This window comes from Pteropus medius, unplaced genomic scaffold (assembly GCF_902729225.1).
Source record: "Pteropus medius unplaced genomic scaffold, Ma_sr-lr_union100, whole genome shotgun sequence".
Taxonomy (NCBI): Eukaryota; Metazoa; Chordata; class Mammalia; order Chiroptera; family Pteropodidae; genus Pteropus; species Pteropus medius.
Window position 1 is genome coordinate 18,967,939 of NW_024347791.1, and position 18,541 is coordinate 18,986,479.

General features: G+C 34.8%; 1 protein-coding gene across 3 annotated transcripts in view; it reads left to right on the top strand.

Moving 5' to 3' along the window:
• The window catches only part of ABCB1 (ATP binding cassette subfamily B member 1), an 87,002-nt gene that overhangs the window by 34,187 nt on the left and 34,274 nt on the right, over positions 1-18,541 (top strand). For all 3 annotated transcript variants that reach the window (XM_039878208.1, XM_039878210.1, XM_039878209.1), the window contains 10 exons: positions 4,333-4,457; positions 10,922-11,093; positions 12,954-13,067; positions 13,208-13,318; positions 13,496-13,621; positions 13,730-13,933; positions 14,244-14,414; positions 16,454-16,615; positions 17,615-17,791; positions 18,300-18,446. In XM_039878208.1, coding sequence (XP_039734142.1) covers positions 4,333-4,457; positions 10,922-11,093; positions 12,954-13,067; positions 13,208-13,318; positions 13,496-13,621; positions 13,730-13,933; positions 14,244-14,414; positions 16,454-16,615; positions 17,615-17,791; positions 18,300-18,446 — 1,509 coding nt within the window. The remainder of the gene's footprint in view (positions 1-4,332; positions 4,458-10,921; positions 11,094-12,953; positions 13,068-13,207; positions 13,319-13,495; positions 13,622-13,729; positions 13,934-14,243; positions 14,415-16,453; positions 16,616-17,614; positions 17,792-18,299; positions 18,447-18,541) is intronic.

Sequence of the window (18,541 nt, forward strand, 5' to 3'; positions counted from 1 at the left end):
CTGTCATAAACTTTGATACGATTTCAAACAAATTTATTAAATTCTCTGGTTGTCAGCCATTTTAAAAAAGAAATGTGGCCTAGTCTGGGAAGCCTCTGCAACTCTGTGAGCCTGAGCTTAGTGCTATCTTTCTCAAGCTAGAGACACTAGGACAAGAAGGCAGAACAGGAAGGGACTAGTCACAGCAAACTTCCTGGTCCAAGGAGCCTTTATGGACATGTGCACTGATGACTCTCTTCCCTGCCCAGAAACACTGGAGCAGCTATAGGGCACAGGTGGGAGAAGCCCTGTACTCTGCTCCCAGCAAAGAGATACCTGGTCTGACCTGGAGAAACCACCTCCACTCCCTCAGGTTTCAGAAACAGGGGTCATTGGAGCTCCAGGAGCTCCAGATAAACCACACTGCTCAAAATAATATCACAAAGGCTCTGAATATTAAACTGCTACTAGAACTACACTCACAAAAGTAGGCCAAAAATTGCATGCTAAACCCAAAGAGGGTTACCGCTTGCTAAAATAAAGGTTTAAAGAGGACCCAGAGTCTCCAAACATAATAAACAAAATGCCCAGGATACAATAAAAAGTTATTTGTCACATCAAGAACCAAGAAAACCACAACTCGAATGAGAAAAAAACAACTGATACCAACACTGAAATAAATCAGATGTTGAAATGATTTGATATGAATTTTAAAATAACTATCATAAAAATGCTTCACCAAGCAATTACAAATCCTTTTGAAACAAACAAACAAACAAATAGAAAATACCAACAATGAAATAGAAGTTCTAAAAAAAGAACAAAACTAAATTAAAGAACTGAAAGGTACAACAGCAGAAATAAAAGTCATGATGGATGGGCTCTGTCTCCATGGGTGGAGATGATAAGCTAGGATCAGCATACTTGGAGATAGGACAATAGAATTTACCCATTCTGAAACAGAGAAAACGTAAAGGTCAGGGACCTGTGGGACAATAACAAAAGATCCAAAAGACAATAGCATTTGTTACCATTGGAGTCCCAAAAAAAGACAGAGAGTGGGGCTAAAGGAATATTTAAAAAAGTAATGGCTAAAAACATCTACTCAACAACAGCAAGCTGTCCTTCAACAACTGAATGGTTAAACAAATGGTGGTCTATTCATATTGTGGAATACTACCCACCAATAAAAAGGAAAGAAAGCACTTTCGATACACATAATAACCTGGATGAATCTCCAGAGAATTAACTATGTAAAAACAAAAGTCATTCCTGATATATGATTTCATTTATATAACATTCTTGAAATGACAAAACTATAGACATGAGAACAGATTAGTGGTTTCCTGGGGTTGGGGATAGTGGAGGAGGGGAGGACAGGTAAAGGATAAGGAAAGTAGTGCCCATGGCTATAAAAAGTAGCATAAGGGATCCTTGTAATGAAATTGTTCTGTGTCATGGTCGTAGTCTCACATTAATCCGCATAGGTGATAACATTGCTTAGAACTCAGTACACATGAAATGCATGTAAGACTTGTAAATCTGAATAAGATTGATAGATTGTATCAATGTTTAATTTTTGGTTGGGACATTATTCTATAGTTTTCAAGATGTCACTGTGGGGGAATACTACATGAAAGGTACATGAGATCTCACTGTGTAATCTGTTATAACTGCGTGTGAATCTATAATTAACTGCGTGTGAATCTATAATTATCTCAAAAAAAGGTACATGAGATCTCACTGTGTAATCTGTTATAACTGCGTGTGAATCTATAATTATCTCAAAAAAAGTTAAGAAAATGTAAAGTATATAAATTCTCCAAACAAAAACCTTCATGAGAAATGGAAAAATGGAACAAAGGCGAAGGTCAAAATATCCATAATGGTCAAAAATATTATTTCCAAATATATTAATTTGAACAATACAAAATTGCCTATATTAGATAGCTTTAAACTATAGAAATAACAATTTCATGTCTCAAATTAATACCAAGTAGGCTTTGTTAAGAAAGTATCAACTTTTGGAAGAAGAGATGGATTAATGATACTTTGTATAGTGTATATGGGTAATTGTAATAATGGAAGTATCACCGTTCTATTGTTTCATATTAGACTAACAGTAGAAATTGCCTTTTTCCTATCTCTAAAAATAGTTTGAATAGGTTTTGTCTTTTAACAGACACGATCTCTTAAAAAACAAAACAACAAAACAGCAAAACAAAACAAAAACTTAATGAAAATTCCACCATTGTCTTGTCTGAGCATATGCTTATATTTATGGAAGGTCATAGAAGAGAAAAAGAGCCTGGTTTATTATGGCATTTGATATAATTAATAAGTTAAAATAGCATGTTTTGAAACTCCTTATTCAAAAGTATTTCTAGTGATCTTCCTACTGTTGGCTGCCTCTGTTGTGGGTGGTTGTTGTGGGTGATTGTTGTTTTAAGAGGAGCAGAGAAACATAGCTGAAGTATATTGCATGTGACTCTTATATTATGCAGACATGTCTATTCAGTATAGCAATGAACACCCTGACTCAGACCCCACACTGTGAATGCTTCAGGCAAATGTGGCGGGACAGCCCCCCAAAAGTTGCTTTGAGAAGTCAGGAAGATCTAGATAAGTACATGCAGCACAGTATCTGCACATAAAACATAGTTAATTAATGATCATTTGCCTTCACCCACCCATTCAGCTACCATAGCTCTTTTTCACTTTGATACACAGCAAAGAAAGAAATGCACTGACAAAGTCAAAACAACTGAGCTTTTTGACAAAAGGAATAGGCTGATATTACTTATACTAATGGGTCTACAAATGCCTGTAAATTATTTATTGAAGGTAGTAATACTGTTAATCATTATTTCATTATGAATTGCTTCTGTGTAAAATTTAGTTAGATGACTAAATAGATGTCCCAGGAATGAATAGTAACCTTAGTCTTTTGTCCATGCCAGTTGATTCGATTTTCAGCGGCTGGTTTCAGAGAGAAAATCTCTTCAGTAGCTGTTAATTCAGGCTTTGAAAGCCATATGGAGTTAGGCTTGAATCCTGGATATTTAACTTATTTGCAAATTATGTAACCTCTTCACCCCTCCATTTCCTCATATTTAAAACTGAGGGGGGCCGTTCAGAGTTCGGAGTAGGCCAACCACAGGGGGAGGAAGAGGGATAAAGACGATACAGAAGTGTAGTTAGCATTTTTCCTCAGTTCTTCCTCATTGATGCAGTGAAGAATCACAGGTCAGTGAAATTTGGAAAAGATTTATTAAAAGTATATTTTAGAAAGACAAAGCATGCCCCAAGGAGGCACATGGTTTCAGCGACGAGATCTGCAACAGAGCACTGTAATAACAACCACAACAATGAGAGGGCAAAAAAGGGCCACAAAAGGGCAAAAAAGGGCCACTAAAGGGCAAAAATGACCCAGAAGTGGGAATGTCCACATTATATCTGGGCCACGATGGGATGGTTCCAAAGGCATTCCTAGGTGATTGGCAAGTGAGGTCATTTTGATTGACATTTAGCTGCTATATAACTCTTTGCCTAGTGCACATGTGTGTACCCAGAACTCTACTACCATTGGGGTGTTCTTTGGTTGGTCTCTAGGCTGGGCCCCTATTCCTTTGTCCCCCTGCCACTCATGTCTGACTAGATACCTAACAATAGTACTTACTTCAGTGTGCAATTGAGAAGAATAAAGGAGATCCTGTGTGTATAGAATACCCAGCGCTGTTCCTTCCACAGAATAAATGCTTAGGAACTAAACAGAAGGATCAAAGAGCAACCATAAAACAAAGACCTCGCTGGTGGCTGCATGTATTGTTTTCCTCAGGAGTACTAGCTTCCCCTGGCATGTGAAACTTTCTCAAAATTCTGTCACTTCACAGTGCTTGATCTCCAGCATTTTTCTGGCCTCCCTCGACACTTCTGAACTAGAATACCATTAGCAATTGCTATGTTGAGCACTCACCATATTTCCTTTAATGCCTTTTTTCTACATTTGATTATGACTATAGTATATACCTTCTTTTGTATAATTTAAGATCTCCCAAAAGTTTCAGTTTTTTTTTATTTAGATGAGGATCTATGAAGCATTCAGTGAGAAAATAAATTTTTAATTGAATTTATAATACAATTCTCAGTCCAAAAAGAATTTGAAATGACTTACAAAGAAATATATATACTAAAAATTAGAACATCATGACCAAAGACAAGTAAAAGACAGATCTTTTCTATACACATATTAACACACAAGCAGCATTTGTGTATATATTTATTTTTATTTTACAAATTATAAAATTAACTCGTTAAAATTTTTAAATGATCTGAAATTGCATTTTAAAACAGATATTATCTTCATTTACTGATAAAGAACTCTTGGCATATGCGAAAGCTGGAGCAGTAGCTGAAGAGGTCTTAGCAGCTATTCGAACTGTGATTGCATTTGGAGGACAAAAGAAAGAGCTTGAAAGGTTTGAGTCTCTTTTTTTAAGTTGATAGAAATGTTAAATTCTATGTTATCTTATATGCCCTTTAGGTTGATAGTGTTGTTTTTAAGGGTATTTTCCAATATATGTTTCCTTAAATACCTTCGTAGATATATTACAGCATATCTAATATTATGGAGAAGTTGTAATTCTAGTTGAACTCTTGTAAATCTGCTAAATCAAATCGTTTTCTAGGTGGGTAGTGATGTAAAAATAGTTTCTTAGGGCTGAAACATATTTTATCTCTCTGATGATAATTTTTCCATCAAATTAATTTTTATTTATTTATGAGATGTAATTGACAGGTACCATCCCTGATTCTCTAATACTGAAGGAGTATTTTATATAAGATCTCTGCGGACATGTTAATCTCTGGTTCATTTCCCCTCTTGCCCAGGCCCCTGATCAGTTGAGTTATGCTCCTTGATTTGGAAGATAAAAATATAACTAAAAAAGTCACATTTGAATACAAACTCAAAATCTTTTTTACTGTATGTTGTTTAATATTTTTCTTGCAACTATTCCTTTTTATTAGATTTCTGAGAGTGTAGATGGTAATTTATTGAAATTTATAATGTTCATCAGATCCATTGATTTCTGAGCAACAATAGACTTTATATAAAATAACATATGGTATAGTATGTTATGAATATATATGTATTTTTGAAAATAGGAAAAACTAAACTATAGTTTGTTGGAAGGTAAGCTATAAAGAGAAAGAAAGAAACTTATCCTTCAGAATATGGTTACCACTTTGGAAGACGAGGAGTTATGGGATAAATGTGGGACATATGGCAAGGGATTTCTGTAGTTCTGGCAGTGTTTTGCTTCTTGACCTCTGTTGTGGTTACCTGAATATTCACTGTATACTTATTCTTTAAACTGGTACACATGTGTTTGGAGTACTCTTTTTGTTTGTATGATTTATTTCATCTGCACAAAGATGTCCTCTGAGAATGATTTGTGATGACCAAGTGCCATAATCCAAAGGAAAGCACTATCTTGATTTTTTGCTAAGGTTTTTGCTTTTGCCTTGAAATATGTCTGACTACTAAAATGAAAAGTCTTGCTTAATGACCAGGCAAACATCCAATCAAATAAAATAATTCCTCTCTTGGGGAAGAGGAAAGGTGCAGACAACCACAAAAAAAACCAAAACCAAAACCAAAACCAAAAACCAAAAACCAAACAAACATCTAGTATACCAATTCGGGTAAATATTACTTGGGGAAATGAAATACTTTATAAAGTCATAAGGGGTTCTATGTAGCGAGATTATTCAGAAAGTCCTTTCTGATTAGTTGATGCTTGAGCAGACACAGAATGAAGTTGGGATTCTTTCCAGTTTTGCTCATTGGAAAGGTAGACCAGAAAAATATGTCCGCCAGCATAGGGAGAAAAATAAAGCTTATCTGCTTCTGCCTAGTTTCTGAGCTGAGGGAAAGCATCTCCCTATAGAAATCAAAATCTCAGGCCTGTACCTCATGTACAGTTGGAGTCTGAATTTATACTACACTGTGGGCCAAGGAAACAAATAAAAGTGAGAGTAGTAAACAAAAACCAAAAACCAGCAGCGAACAATTAGAAAATATGTAGTATTTTATCAATTCTGAGATATACATTTTTTCTCACAATTCATCATCTCTGAAATTGAGATAAATCTTACAATCAGTGTCATGTTACAAATGCTATGGGTCTTATGGGAATTGATACTTCCAGGCAGGATTTGTATTTGCACCATTTACTGCAGACACTACTAACCTGAGACCACCATAAAATTCCTTGTGTTTTTGAACCACATTGGTAGTATGAATTCATACTACAGATCTGCATGAATATTGCCTTTTGATACAAATTCCCAGGGGAGGTTGTCTTTTCCTGCCTTTATCTGTTGCCAAGGTTGAGACACAAAAGTTCTCCCACTGTCACTTTCCATGTAGCATATGCTTATTATACTGGGACTGTAGCCCTTTGGTCTCAGCTGTATATGAAATGTCCTGTTACATTCCTTTCTTGATGCTACATAAAGTAATAGAATAACAATGTTTCTTACAATTAATGACATATTAAGTTGGAGAAATATGATATTTTTGAAAAGTATTAAAGCAACAAAACTAGTGAGTTATGGGATGTAACCTGGGTAGAAGGGAAAGACGTTATGGGAGTCAAGTCCAATATTCAGAACTTAGATAAATCTCATCATTTTAGTTCACTAAACGTTTAAAGGAATTGAGAATTATTTTAAATGGAATACTTTAATTAATTAGGTACAGAAAGAATTTTTCCTAAGAGAAAACGATGATCAACTTATAAGAATAAGCAAATAGGCCTACATGGCTGCGTTCAAAGATTCATCTTATGTGTGGAATCACCTCTTCAGAAGGGAATAGTTACTGAGATGTATCTTTGAAATGACACTTTCCCCTGGAAAATTGGGAATTTGTTTACCTGGAGATTAAGAGTTGATTTAGGACTATAACCTGATAGCCTACGGTTCTTTCCAGTTTAGCCATTTCTTGAAAGTTTATTCATTCAACAAACTTAACCAGTATCTACCACATGCCAAGGACTGTGCTAGGCTCTGGGTTTTCATTAGTGAATTGGAAATAGAGGCTGTCTGCCCTTGTGTGATTCTGAGTCAAAATAGGAAGGTGGAGGGAAAAGAAGGAAAGAATGGAAAGTAAGAAGGAAGATAAGAAAGAAATCATCAAAGAAATGAATTAAATTACAGATTTTAAAAAATGTACTGTGAAATAATCAAGGAGTGTGCTGATGAAGGTGAAGAGGGCAAATTTACTTTAAATGTGGGATCAAAGAAGGCATCTCTGAGGAGATTTCATGTAGGCTGAGACTTGAAGGATGAGAAATGGCCTGCCAGGGTAGAGGTAAGAATAGAAAAGTCTTCCAGATTTCTTGAGGTGGCAGAGACTTTGGTGTGTTCTAGGAAATATAAGGCTTGTGTGACTGAAGCTCAGTAGAATGAGAGGAGATTAAGGTGAAGAGAGGCCGTTGAAGGTGGCTGGAGGCCAAAACAAGGGAAATTGCAGGTCGGTGAGGAGTTAGGATTTTATTCCAAGGGCAAAGGGAAGCAGGGTCCTAAACAAAGGAATGAGTGTGCACGTTCCATTTTAAGATCATTTTTCTGTCTATAATTGGCCTGGTGAATGGATGAGAGCAGCTAGAGTAGAGGCGGGGAGACTGGTGAGGAGGCTGTTGGAGTGGTCCAGGTGAGAGAGCTTATGGTGGCCTAATCTAGACTGCAGGCAGGAGAGGGATGGAAAGTTTATAAATGTGGAATATAATTTTGAAGTAGGATTGATAAACGTATTTTGAGACCAAATATAATCCTTAAAGTTTCTTTCTCATTTATCCCCTTTCCTTCTCTGTTTCCAAATAGATGAATAACTACGAGCTTATTAGTCTTTCTCTTCAAATTACCAGGTGCAGGAGGAAGCTGGCTGTCTTAAAATGGAAATTTAACCAGAATTTAAAGTGAATTTAATTTAATCATATAGAATAGTTTTAGTCTCCTTAATTAAGAAATTTTTTTTTCTTGTGTGTGTTTTGCAAACGCTTACCTATTAGTACTGATTTCTATTTGTTTAACTAAAATTGTTCCTTGTTCTCTTATAAGTGGCTATTGCATGCAACACTGATCAATATTTTCATAATATTTAAGAAGAATAATCTTTTCTAAAGATCAATGTTTCTGTTATGTAACTTTGGTGCATTTTAGGAACTCTTATTTTAATTACCATGCTTTTAATGAAAGGATGATTTTAATAGCTGATTTTGTATTGTGACTTTTGTTGAAATACTAATCAAAAAGCATATGTAAAAATATTGTTTATATCTCCTCCCTCCTTACCCACTTCTTTTCTTCATTTATCTTTTCTGGTATCTAAATGATTTACTTCCTTGTTGTTGCTTCTTCCTATGCAAATGTTTCCTCTGGCTGCATGGGACAACAAATAATCACTGAAATTATTTCTACATTAGTCTCGGTAAGCAAAAACCAAAATAAAGGAGATAACATGGTGTTAGTCATAATTGTTCAAGTTCCTTAAATGTAATCGTATATAGTTTATGCCTAGTACTTTCACCTCAGATGAAATGTCAACTATTGAAATACATTTCTCAAAAATAATAGTTTTGTTCAAAGATTACAACTGGCAAGGTAAGGATTGACATTTTTGGAGGGAGAAACTTTAATAATATGTTTTATCACTATTTTATCACTATACGGTTCTGTTTAACTTTGGTCTTAGGGCCAGGTCATGTAAATTTCATTTGGCATACTTTTGTAACTGGTAAAGTAGCTAGTTAAAAAAAAATCATGAAGGCATGCTCATTTCTGAGCAGGGCTTGAACTCTGCTATACATAGCAATGGGACAAATCCTCTAAAGAAAATTAATATAATTATATAGTCATGTTTCTATGGATTAAAGACCTCAACATATGACTTATGTAGAAGTAACTTCTTTTATTTCAACAATTCTGAACTCCTCCTTTCTGTAAGGCAGTGTGCTAAGTTCTACAGGGAGCTGTGGTTAAAGAAGAAAGACAGACTTAAAGCTTAATTATAATCTGTCCTATTTCTCTAATAATATTATGTTGATTCTATATTTGCAAAGATCCTCCCTTTTCTTTAAATTCAAGCCCCCTTACCTTATCTCCATGACTCTCTTCTTAAGCAGACTAGTCTGCTGTGTTTCTTTTAAAGGAAGGTAAAGTTACAGATACCATATCCTTTAACTTTAACATCAGAAATTAACAGCTGTCCGAGAATATAAGAAGCACTAAATTAACATTTGGGATTGAGCTTTAAATCATTAGAACTGGAAAGAGAGAAACCTGTCAGTGGACTCCAACATTGTTTTTGGTTTTTGTTTGCTTCCTTGCTTTTGCTCTCTTTTGTGAAATTTGAATTGCTATGTAATACTTTTTTACATTTGAATAAACTGCATATTTTATCTTATTTCCATAAATGTTTATTTTAAAAATCATTAACTTAAAATCTGCTGTATTTACTGTAAAAAAAAAAAAAAGTTTGGCTAATATAGTACAGACCTTTGGGCTGTGAATAGCTTACAGGGTTCTAGATGTATTAAGGTTTTTATTTTCCTAGTCCTTGAGGCAGCCAGAAAGCTTTAGGTAGTCCAAATCACCAGTCCAGAGCCCCTTCCTCTAGCAGTGGGCAACCATGATATGACCAATTTCAGGAAGCATTGATAGAGGAAATTAGACATAGGCAATGTGTAGAAAGACTGCTGGGGACACTGATATGTAATGATGGATTGTTATATATTTTTAAGCCAAATAATTTTTTCAGGTCAGTGATTTTTAAAATAAATGTCTATGGCAGTAAGATAAACTCTAGAGTTTATTTGGATATAAAAAGTATTACATAGCAATTCACAGCTTTCAAAATGCCTTCACACATGTGTCAAACAAACTCAAAAGAGTCTGGAGGCTTTGCTAGAAATAAATGACAAAGATTTATTCAAGGGTCTTAGAGTTTGCAAACTGTAAACACAGCTAGGCAAAAACCCAGAAGTGCTCCAAAGAAGGAAGAAAAATTGAGAGTTCTTATAATAAAAGTCATATCCTTGAGAATAATCAGTGCTTCATTCTTAGCCCTAGGGTTGGTTCAGGACAGTTATCAGTCAGATGATGGATGCCGGGTGGTGCCGGGGGGTGGGCACCAGGAGGTCTGGTCATGTCCTGAGTCCTTTAGTGGGTAGTCAGAGGGTTATCTACAGGTAAATAAATGCCTGGACATTGACACAGGACTGAAAAGCTCAAAAGTTCTCTGGCTAGTTAAAGCAAAAATAGAATCATTTCCTCCTGCCTTAGCCTACTTGCTTTTAATAATTTAAGAGCTGAACTCTAGTGACTCCATTTTATTTCTTTACTCTTCCTCACATGCATCCTTTCAGTTGGTTCTTCCACTAGTCCCACAGGAATGCAGGATGGGGAGCAAACTTTCTCCAAAACTTTCATAATGTTTAGAGTTTTAAAGGACTTAACTTATTTGAGCACTTTCTGGCATTGTATCTTCATTTTATTAATAAATTCAAAAGGCATGCAGATTTTAAAGGGAAAACACAAGTGTTTTGTTCTACTTTGTCTTGTGTACGAAACTGCCAGTTCTGGAAGTTTGCTAAATATTACTCTATTTCACTATAGCCAAGTCCAAAGAAGTGGCTTTTAGAAAACTCTCCCACAAATTACTTAATCTCTATAAGCCTGTTTATTCTTCTACAAGAAAGGATTAAAATAGTACTAATATCATGGGGTCAATGTATGGACAAAAGGAGAAAATATATGTAAAACACCTACCACAGGGCTGGGTACATTGTAAGTCCTCAATAAGCATCGTGCTCTTTTGACCCATTTACTCATAAGATTTATGAGTATATGTGATAATTTTTCTTACTTCTCTCAGGTACAACAAAAATTTAGAAGAAGCTAAAAGAATTGGGATAAATAAAGCTATTACAGCCAACATTTCTATTGGTGTCGCTTTCCTGCTAATCTATGCATCATATGCTCTGGCATTCTGGTATGGGACCTCCTTGGTCCTCTCAGGAGAATATACTATTGGACAAGTACTCACTGTAAGTGATGTTATGTTAAAAAAAGAATCACTATTGAAAATGCCAATGAAATTGAATGGTGTTGGCTTGACTGTTGGAGAATATATTTTGAAGAACACTTGAATAACACAAAGGTATTCATTCACTACTAGGTTAAAAAGTGGAAAGGAAATTAGATGTGTTCAACAATCAGTTTTGTCTTTTTTGTAGATCCCTCTGTCATAGTTCATCCTGTAGCCTAAATAATATTAGCATTGCCAGTCTCTATAGCATGAACTTGTGTTTGTTGAAGCTGTTTCTTTGTGCCAGACTCTATGCTAAGCACCTCATTTTTATTTCCTGATTTACTGTTTATAACAACAAATGGCAAAATACTTTTCAAAGTCTTTTGAATGACAGCTAGTCCACCTTGCCAATTCGTGGAAGTATAAATTGTTACTCTTCCTAAAATAATGTCCTGTTTGGAGGTTCTCTGCCTTATAGATCTTTGTATGAGTATAGAAGGCTTGCAATTTGATGCTATCCTTTTTTATTTAAAGACAATGAAATAATTCACAAACCAAGCTCAATCTGATTTAATAAAGTACATATTATTAGAAGTGTCACTCAGTTCCTTTTTCATAGGCCAAGCACAAGTATATTGAGTTAATGACAGATTGTATTTTGCTGAGCCCCTTAAAACAGTTTCTTTTCTCAGGAAACAGATTTGTAATGTAGGTGTGATAATTATGTCTCTTCTTTTTTCAAACTGTTGCCTCATCCAAAATGTGTGGGGCTATTTAGTTTAGAATGGTTTTTACCAAAAAGCTTTCATTAGGATAGTGATGCTGTGGGTGAATCTAGGTTGTGATAAGATGTATTCTGCTTAACTGTGATTTACATAAGCAGTTTTAAGTCAAGTATTCACTGAACCCAGACCTGCCTTACAAACTGGAAGCATCCAGAATAGTGAGTAAGAGCATGGGATTTGATAATCAGGTCAGCTTGTTTCAAATTCCAGCTGTGCAACTTTCAGCTGTATGATTTGGGACATCTATCTAGACTTTTCAAGCCTCTATTATCTCTTCTGCCAAATGCAAATGGCAGTATTGTTGCAAGGACTAATCTAGAAATGAATATAGAATCACTTAGCAAAATTCCTTCTATGTAAATTACTGAGTAATTCCTGTGTGATTTAGAAATAAATGAATAGTAATATTCGTTCTTTTTAATTCTGATGAGAAACAAAATCTTTACCAATAAGAAACTGATTTGGGCAAAATGAAAAAAAAACAAAACCTATTTATCAGACCTCAAAGAGAACATAGTTTGATAGAAGAAAAAAAGAATTAATCTAATAAAGAATAATGACTTAGGTGTGTATGCTTTATAATTAACAAAATATTTCCATATATACTGTTCCATTTGATACACCAACTCTAAGGTTTCTGGGTAGGGAAAACAGAATCTTGCCTATTTTTGCAAATAAAGAAGTTGAAGCCTAGAGAGACTCTAGAATTACATGAAGACATAGCTAGGTAGTGCTCATTCCAGGATTCAGACCTGGACTTCCTAAATCTCCTTCTAGGGTTCGTTTCCTCTATACTCTGCCAATGATCTAAACCAAAATTCTTGACCATTCCAAAAATATTAAAATATTCTATTGTAATATTCTGGTTTTATAGAGGTTATACCATCATTTCACTGAGCAAGTAAGACTAATTCTGCATTCTAAATGGAAAAGTATTTAAACTTTTATAATATTTTTAACACCCAGTACTTTTATGTTGCTTTGCCATTTTAAAATTTAATCAATCGTGTTAGAAGAAAGAAGAATTATGAAAAAAAAATCACACTAAACACTATCTTAATAACTTGATGGTTTTCCTTCACATTCTTCAGGTCTTCTTTTCCGTATTAATTGGGGCTTTTAGTGTTGGACAGGCATCTCCAAGCATTGAAGCATTTGCAAATGCAAGAGGAGCAGCTTATGAAATCTTCAGGATAATGGATAATGTAAGTCTGGGCTTGCTATTTATCCACCTATCTAAAAGAGTTAAAAGTAGATTTCTTGGTGACTTTATCTAACTCTCCACAAATGTCATTCAAAGTAGTCATTGTAAACTAGTAATCTTCTGAAATTTTATTCTGTTTAGAAGCCAAGCATTGACAGCTATTCGAAGAATGGGCACAAACCAGATAATATTAAGGGAAATTTGGAATTCAAAAATGTTCACTTCAGTTACCCATCTCGAAAAGAAGTTAAGGTACAATGATGACTGATTAATCAATGATTCAACAACGTATTGGATAGTTTCTGACACTTTCTTTTAGAGATTGTTAAAAAATATGTATATTTTAACCTAGTTTTAAATTCAACTGTCAGTTCATAGCCCTAGGATCTGTGTATTGCCTTTAAGTTTATTTCTTATTCATCTTGGTAGATCTTGAAGGGCCTCAACCTGCAGGTTCAGAGTGGGCAGACGGTGGCCTTGGTTGGGAACAGCGGCTGTGGGAAAAGCACAACAGTTCAGCTGATGCAGAGACTCTACGACCCCACAGAGGGCGTGGTGAGATGGCTTTTGCTGAACTAGGTGCTGCAGCAATCAGCAGTACCATTGCAGATCACACATTACAACTCTGCAATGTATAAAATTCATACTTACTTTTTATTTCAGATCAGTGTTGATGGACAGGACATTAGGACCATAAATGTAAGGTATTTGCGGGAAATTACTGGTGTGGTGAGTCAGGAACCTGTGTTGTTTGCCACCACAATAGCCGAAAACATTCGTTATGGCCGTGAAAATGTCACCATGGATGAGATTGAGAAAGCTGTGAAGGAAGCCAACGCTTATGACTTTATCATGAAACTGCCTAATGTAAGTCCTTCTTGACTTTTGTTATGCTAGAGGTTCAAGGCATAGAATGTTGGCCTAATGCATGATAAGTTAGTAAATCATAAATGGGAAGAAACTCCTAAGAAGGGAAATCAAGATTACTTCAGATTTTTAAGCTCTAGCAGCATCAACTCATAGTAGGCATATTTTTAAAAAGTGGAGTTGGTTATTGCTAAGTTTTAAGGAACTGGACTGTCTTGTCTGTGAGGATTACATTGTTTAGGGATTCCCTCTCATCTGGGAGCTAAGATGGCTTGTTCTTCATTAAATCCTCCTGTGTTTTCTGTTTTAGAAATTTGACACCCTGGTTGGAGAAAGAGGGGCTCAGCTGAGTGGTGGACAGAAACAGAGAATCGCCATTGCTAGGGCCCTGGTTCGCAACCCCAAGATCCTCCTGCTGGATGAGGCCACTTCTGCCTTGGACACTGAAAGTGAAGCAGTGGTTCAAGTGGCCTTGGATAAGGTCTGTGAGCCTCAGTTCAAACAAACCTGATTAGTAAGCATAAGAACATCCCACTATTAATTATTCTTAATATTATTTTTAAAAAAGGAAAATTTTTATCATTTGTAGTGATTCTTTTTGATATTTAAATAAAATCATTAGGCTTCTGGATCTGTTTGTTTAACTTTATGGGTTTTTTTTTTAAGTAGAGATGAACAAATTTTCATTGAAAAATATTTGCAAATTTTTTAAATTAAATAATGAGAAATATAGACTCAAATGAAAATTGATCTTTGTAATCTTGAAAACTTAGCTTTAGAGATAATCCTGTTGTTTAGGTTTTGCAAATGTTTACTGTTGTCAACAAGAGGAAACTATGATCCAAAGATTCACATTTAATTTCCAAGACATTAAATGCCTGATGGAAACTCTATGGGAAATGAGAAGCCTCTTATCCCCAAGAGAAGGGCAGGGAGTTGATGGTGTTGGAAACTTACTTGAGCCATGAAATATCTTTGACTATCAATACTGTTTGACCTTCTGGCAATTCTGGAGTTCATGTGACTCATTCACCAAATTGGATTTGAGTGTTTGTGCTGTGCCAGGCGCTGTGTGCTGTATCTCTGGTATATAATCTAGCTCTGTGAAGATAAGGAATGTGGTGACCTTTTAACCTAAAAGTGCTTTGAGTTGAAGTGTCATAGTAGAATTCAAAGATGAACTCATATTTGTCCCTACTACTCTCCTCTCTAATAACAAAACAATACTGCATGTTCCTTTCAACATCCTGTCACTGTGCTTATTAGATTGTCAAGGGAGGAAAAAGCAGTTACTGAAAATTTTGCAAACTGAAATAAGGACAGATGGGATTGTGGCTGCGTTTTCCCCCTTCACTTTGCTTATCTGTAATTTCACATCTGTGTTTTCTTATTACTCTATAGTCGAACTGTCTTAAGTTATAAATAAAAATAATTTTAAAAGGTTGCATTTAATAGAACTTTATTTATAACGTAAATTTTGGATGGGAATTCCACATGCCTCTTTTTTCCTTGAAAACATCTGAAGAATTGAGCCATTGTCTTCTCTACTTTCTAGTAGCTACCACCTAATTTTTCTACATGTATTTTCTTTTTCTTCTTAGAGTTTTCCACTTCTCCTTTTTGTATTGATCCTGATGCCTGTTTTGAGAATTTTATTGCTAGTTTCCGGAGAGAAATATAGAGTAACAAAAATCATAAGCATTGGGAGTTACAAAGGCCAAAGAAATCTCAGACAAGTTCAGGTTATCTGGCTCTGTTTCACATTAAAGTAAAAATGGAATCGTTATTTATAAACATTTACATAGTTCCTCAGTGTTTCCATACAGCTTCTACCTAGACATAAGTATCATTTGTTAAGCACTTACTGTGTGTACATCACAATGCTTCATGTGCATTATTTTATTTAATCATCACAACTACTTTAGGAAATGAGTGCTGTTATTATTCCCACTTTATATATGGATAAATTGAGCCTCACACAGGTTAAAAGATTTGGATAAAATCCTGAAATTTATAAATGGCTGAACTAAGATTTGAGTTCAGATCATTGTGACACTGAAGATCAGACCTTGCTGCCTCACACTTACTGTCCGTCTTGATCATCCAAATGTCCTGTGAGATAGCACACTGTGATTCCCAAGTGTGATGGCTGGCTAGCATGCATCAATACAACACTGACCTGTGTTTGCTTGGAATAGCCAATGCCTGGGCTGTAGGGTTTTTTACTTTGTATAAGCCCCTGATTATTATTGTAAACAGGCTGATAGAGGTTAAGTAAAATACTTAGGGGCGTACATAATATTAATATGTGACTATCATTTATGCTTATCTTTATTATAATAAAACATCATTTAAATCACTATCAATTGATTATATATGTATTGAATCCAGAGATTGCCTTACATAGGTTAGATGGTTTTACAGTATCCAAGGCATTGATGTTCAGTAAATACAAGTCGATAAATGAATTTTTGCATATACTTGTACCTATATTCAAAAGTCAAAATTTTCTCTCTTTAGGCCAGAAAAGGCCGGACCACCATTGTGATAGCTCATCGATTGTCTACAGTTCGTAATGCTGATGTCATTGCTGGTTTTGATAATGGAGTAATTGTGGAGAAAGGAAATCATGATGAACTCATGAAAGAGAAAGGCATTTACTTCAAACTTGTCACAATGCAGGTATAATCTAACTCTAGAATTTTCCTAAAGTGTCTCCGGTATATGCTGATTTTGCCGTGTTTAGTGCTATACATAAATCTTAGCTGACTTGATTATCTTTAGAAATGAGAAGAAAATACTTGGGGGATTCAGGCTTAGATCAGTGTTTTAGATATATACATATATATATATTATATATTATATATTAGATATATATATGTATAATATATATATAATCCTTTATTTCTCCTCCTTTAAAGAAAAAATATATATATATTTATTGTCATATATATATTTTTTTCTTTGACAATATATATATTGTCACATATATATGACAATAAATATATATGTATATTTTCTTTAAAGGAGGGGAAATAAAGAAGGATAATTAGAGAAAAATTTTTTAAAGTTTTAAAAGTTTAACGGTGAACGGTACGCTGTAGTAGCCATTAGCCTCATGTGAATATTGGGTACAATGGTGGTTAATCTGAATCGAAGTGTTAAGCAGAAAATGCATACTAGATTCTGAAGATTTAGTATAAGAAAAGAATACAAAATATCTCAATAAATTTTGCATTGATTACATGTTAAAATGCTAATGTCCTGGATACATTATGTTAAATAAAATATTAGAATTGATTTTACTTCTCTAACATTTTTTAATGTGGCTACTGAGAAAATTTAAAATGATAACTGTGGCTCACGGTATGGCTTGCACTGTGTTTCTGTTGACAGCACTGGTCAAACATGATTGAACCAAAACACCCACAAAAAGGAGATGACTAGATAAGCTATGTGGAATGGATACCATGTTATTTCAGGATGTTTAGTGGGAATCATTCTTATTTAGTAGTATTAGTTTTCAAACATATTACAAGTAAAATATGAAATAGCAGTTTAACTTTATCCTTTCCTATATTTACTCAGATTACCATTTTCCTTGATATCTGATATTCAGTGATTAATTTTCCTTGGTTAACTGAGCCTAACCAGCTTATGTATATATCTTGTTTATTTTAGACAAGAGGAAATGAGATTGAATTAGAAAATGAAATTAGTGAATCCAAAAGTGAAATGGATGCCTTGGAAATGTCTCCAAAAGATTCAGGATCCAGTCTAATAAGAAGAAGATCAACCCGCAGGAGTATCCATGCACCACAAGGCCAAGACAGAAAGCTTAGTACAGAAGAAGCCTTGGTATGGAGGAGTGTGTGGAGTTATGTTTTCAACCCTTTCACTGTGGCTGCCCTAATTTGGTGGGCTAAGGCTAGGGTAGGAGTAGGAACAAGAAAAGGTTATCCAGAATCCTTCTGCCCTATCCCCCAGAGTGTTCCACAAACCATAATCTCAATGGTTTAGACTTGGGTTAGAATTTATGAATGATAATTTGTAGGGCAAGAATTTCAGAATTAAAATTTATAATGTAAAGAGACAGATTATAATGGGTCTTTATACTTACTTGTAAATATTCTTGTCACGTTCTAAATGTTAAATGTTTGTGGAAATCTTTATTCCTTAAAAAATAGAGGAGTAATATAACAAAATCTGTCATTTTTAAAGCTAAATAGCCATCAACTAATAAGGAAATAAGATTAGATATATTCATTAAAAATGTTTGTGCATATGGAAGAACTGTTCATCATGAAATCAATTATGTACCAATTCTTTTTCTGACTAGCCTGTTGTAATATTTTGTGTTATCCAGGATGAAAATGTACCTCTAGTTTCATTTTGGAGGATTCTGAAGCTGAATATAACTGAATGGCCTTATTTTGTGGTTGGTGTATTTTGTGCCCTTATAAATGGAGGCCTGCAACCAGCATTTGCAGTAATGTTTTCAAAGATCATAGGGGTAAGTGTTTATGTTCACTTTCTGGATTTACTTGTGAATCCTAACTAAAGAATGAACTATTTGTATTTGTAACTGTATACAAAAGCCACACACAC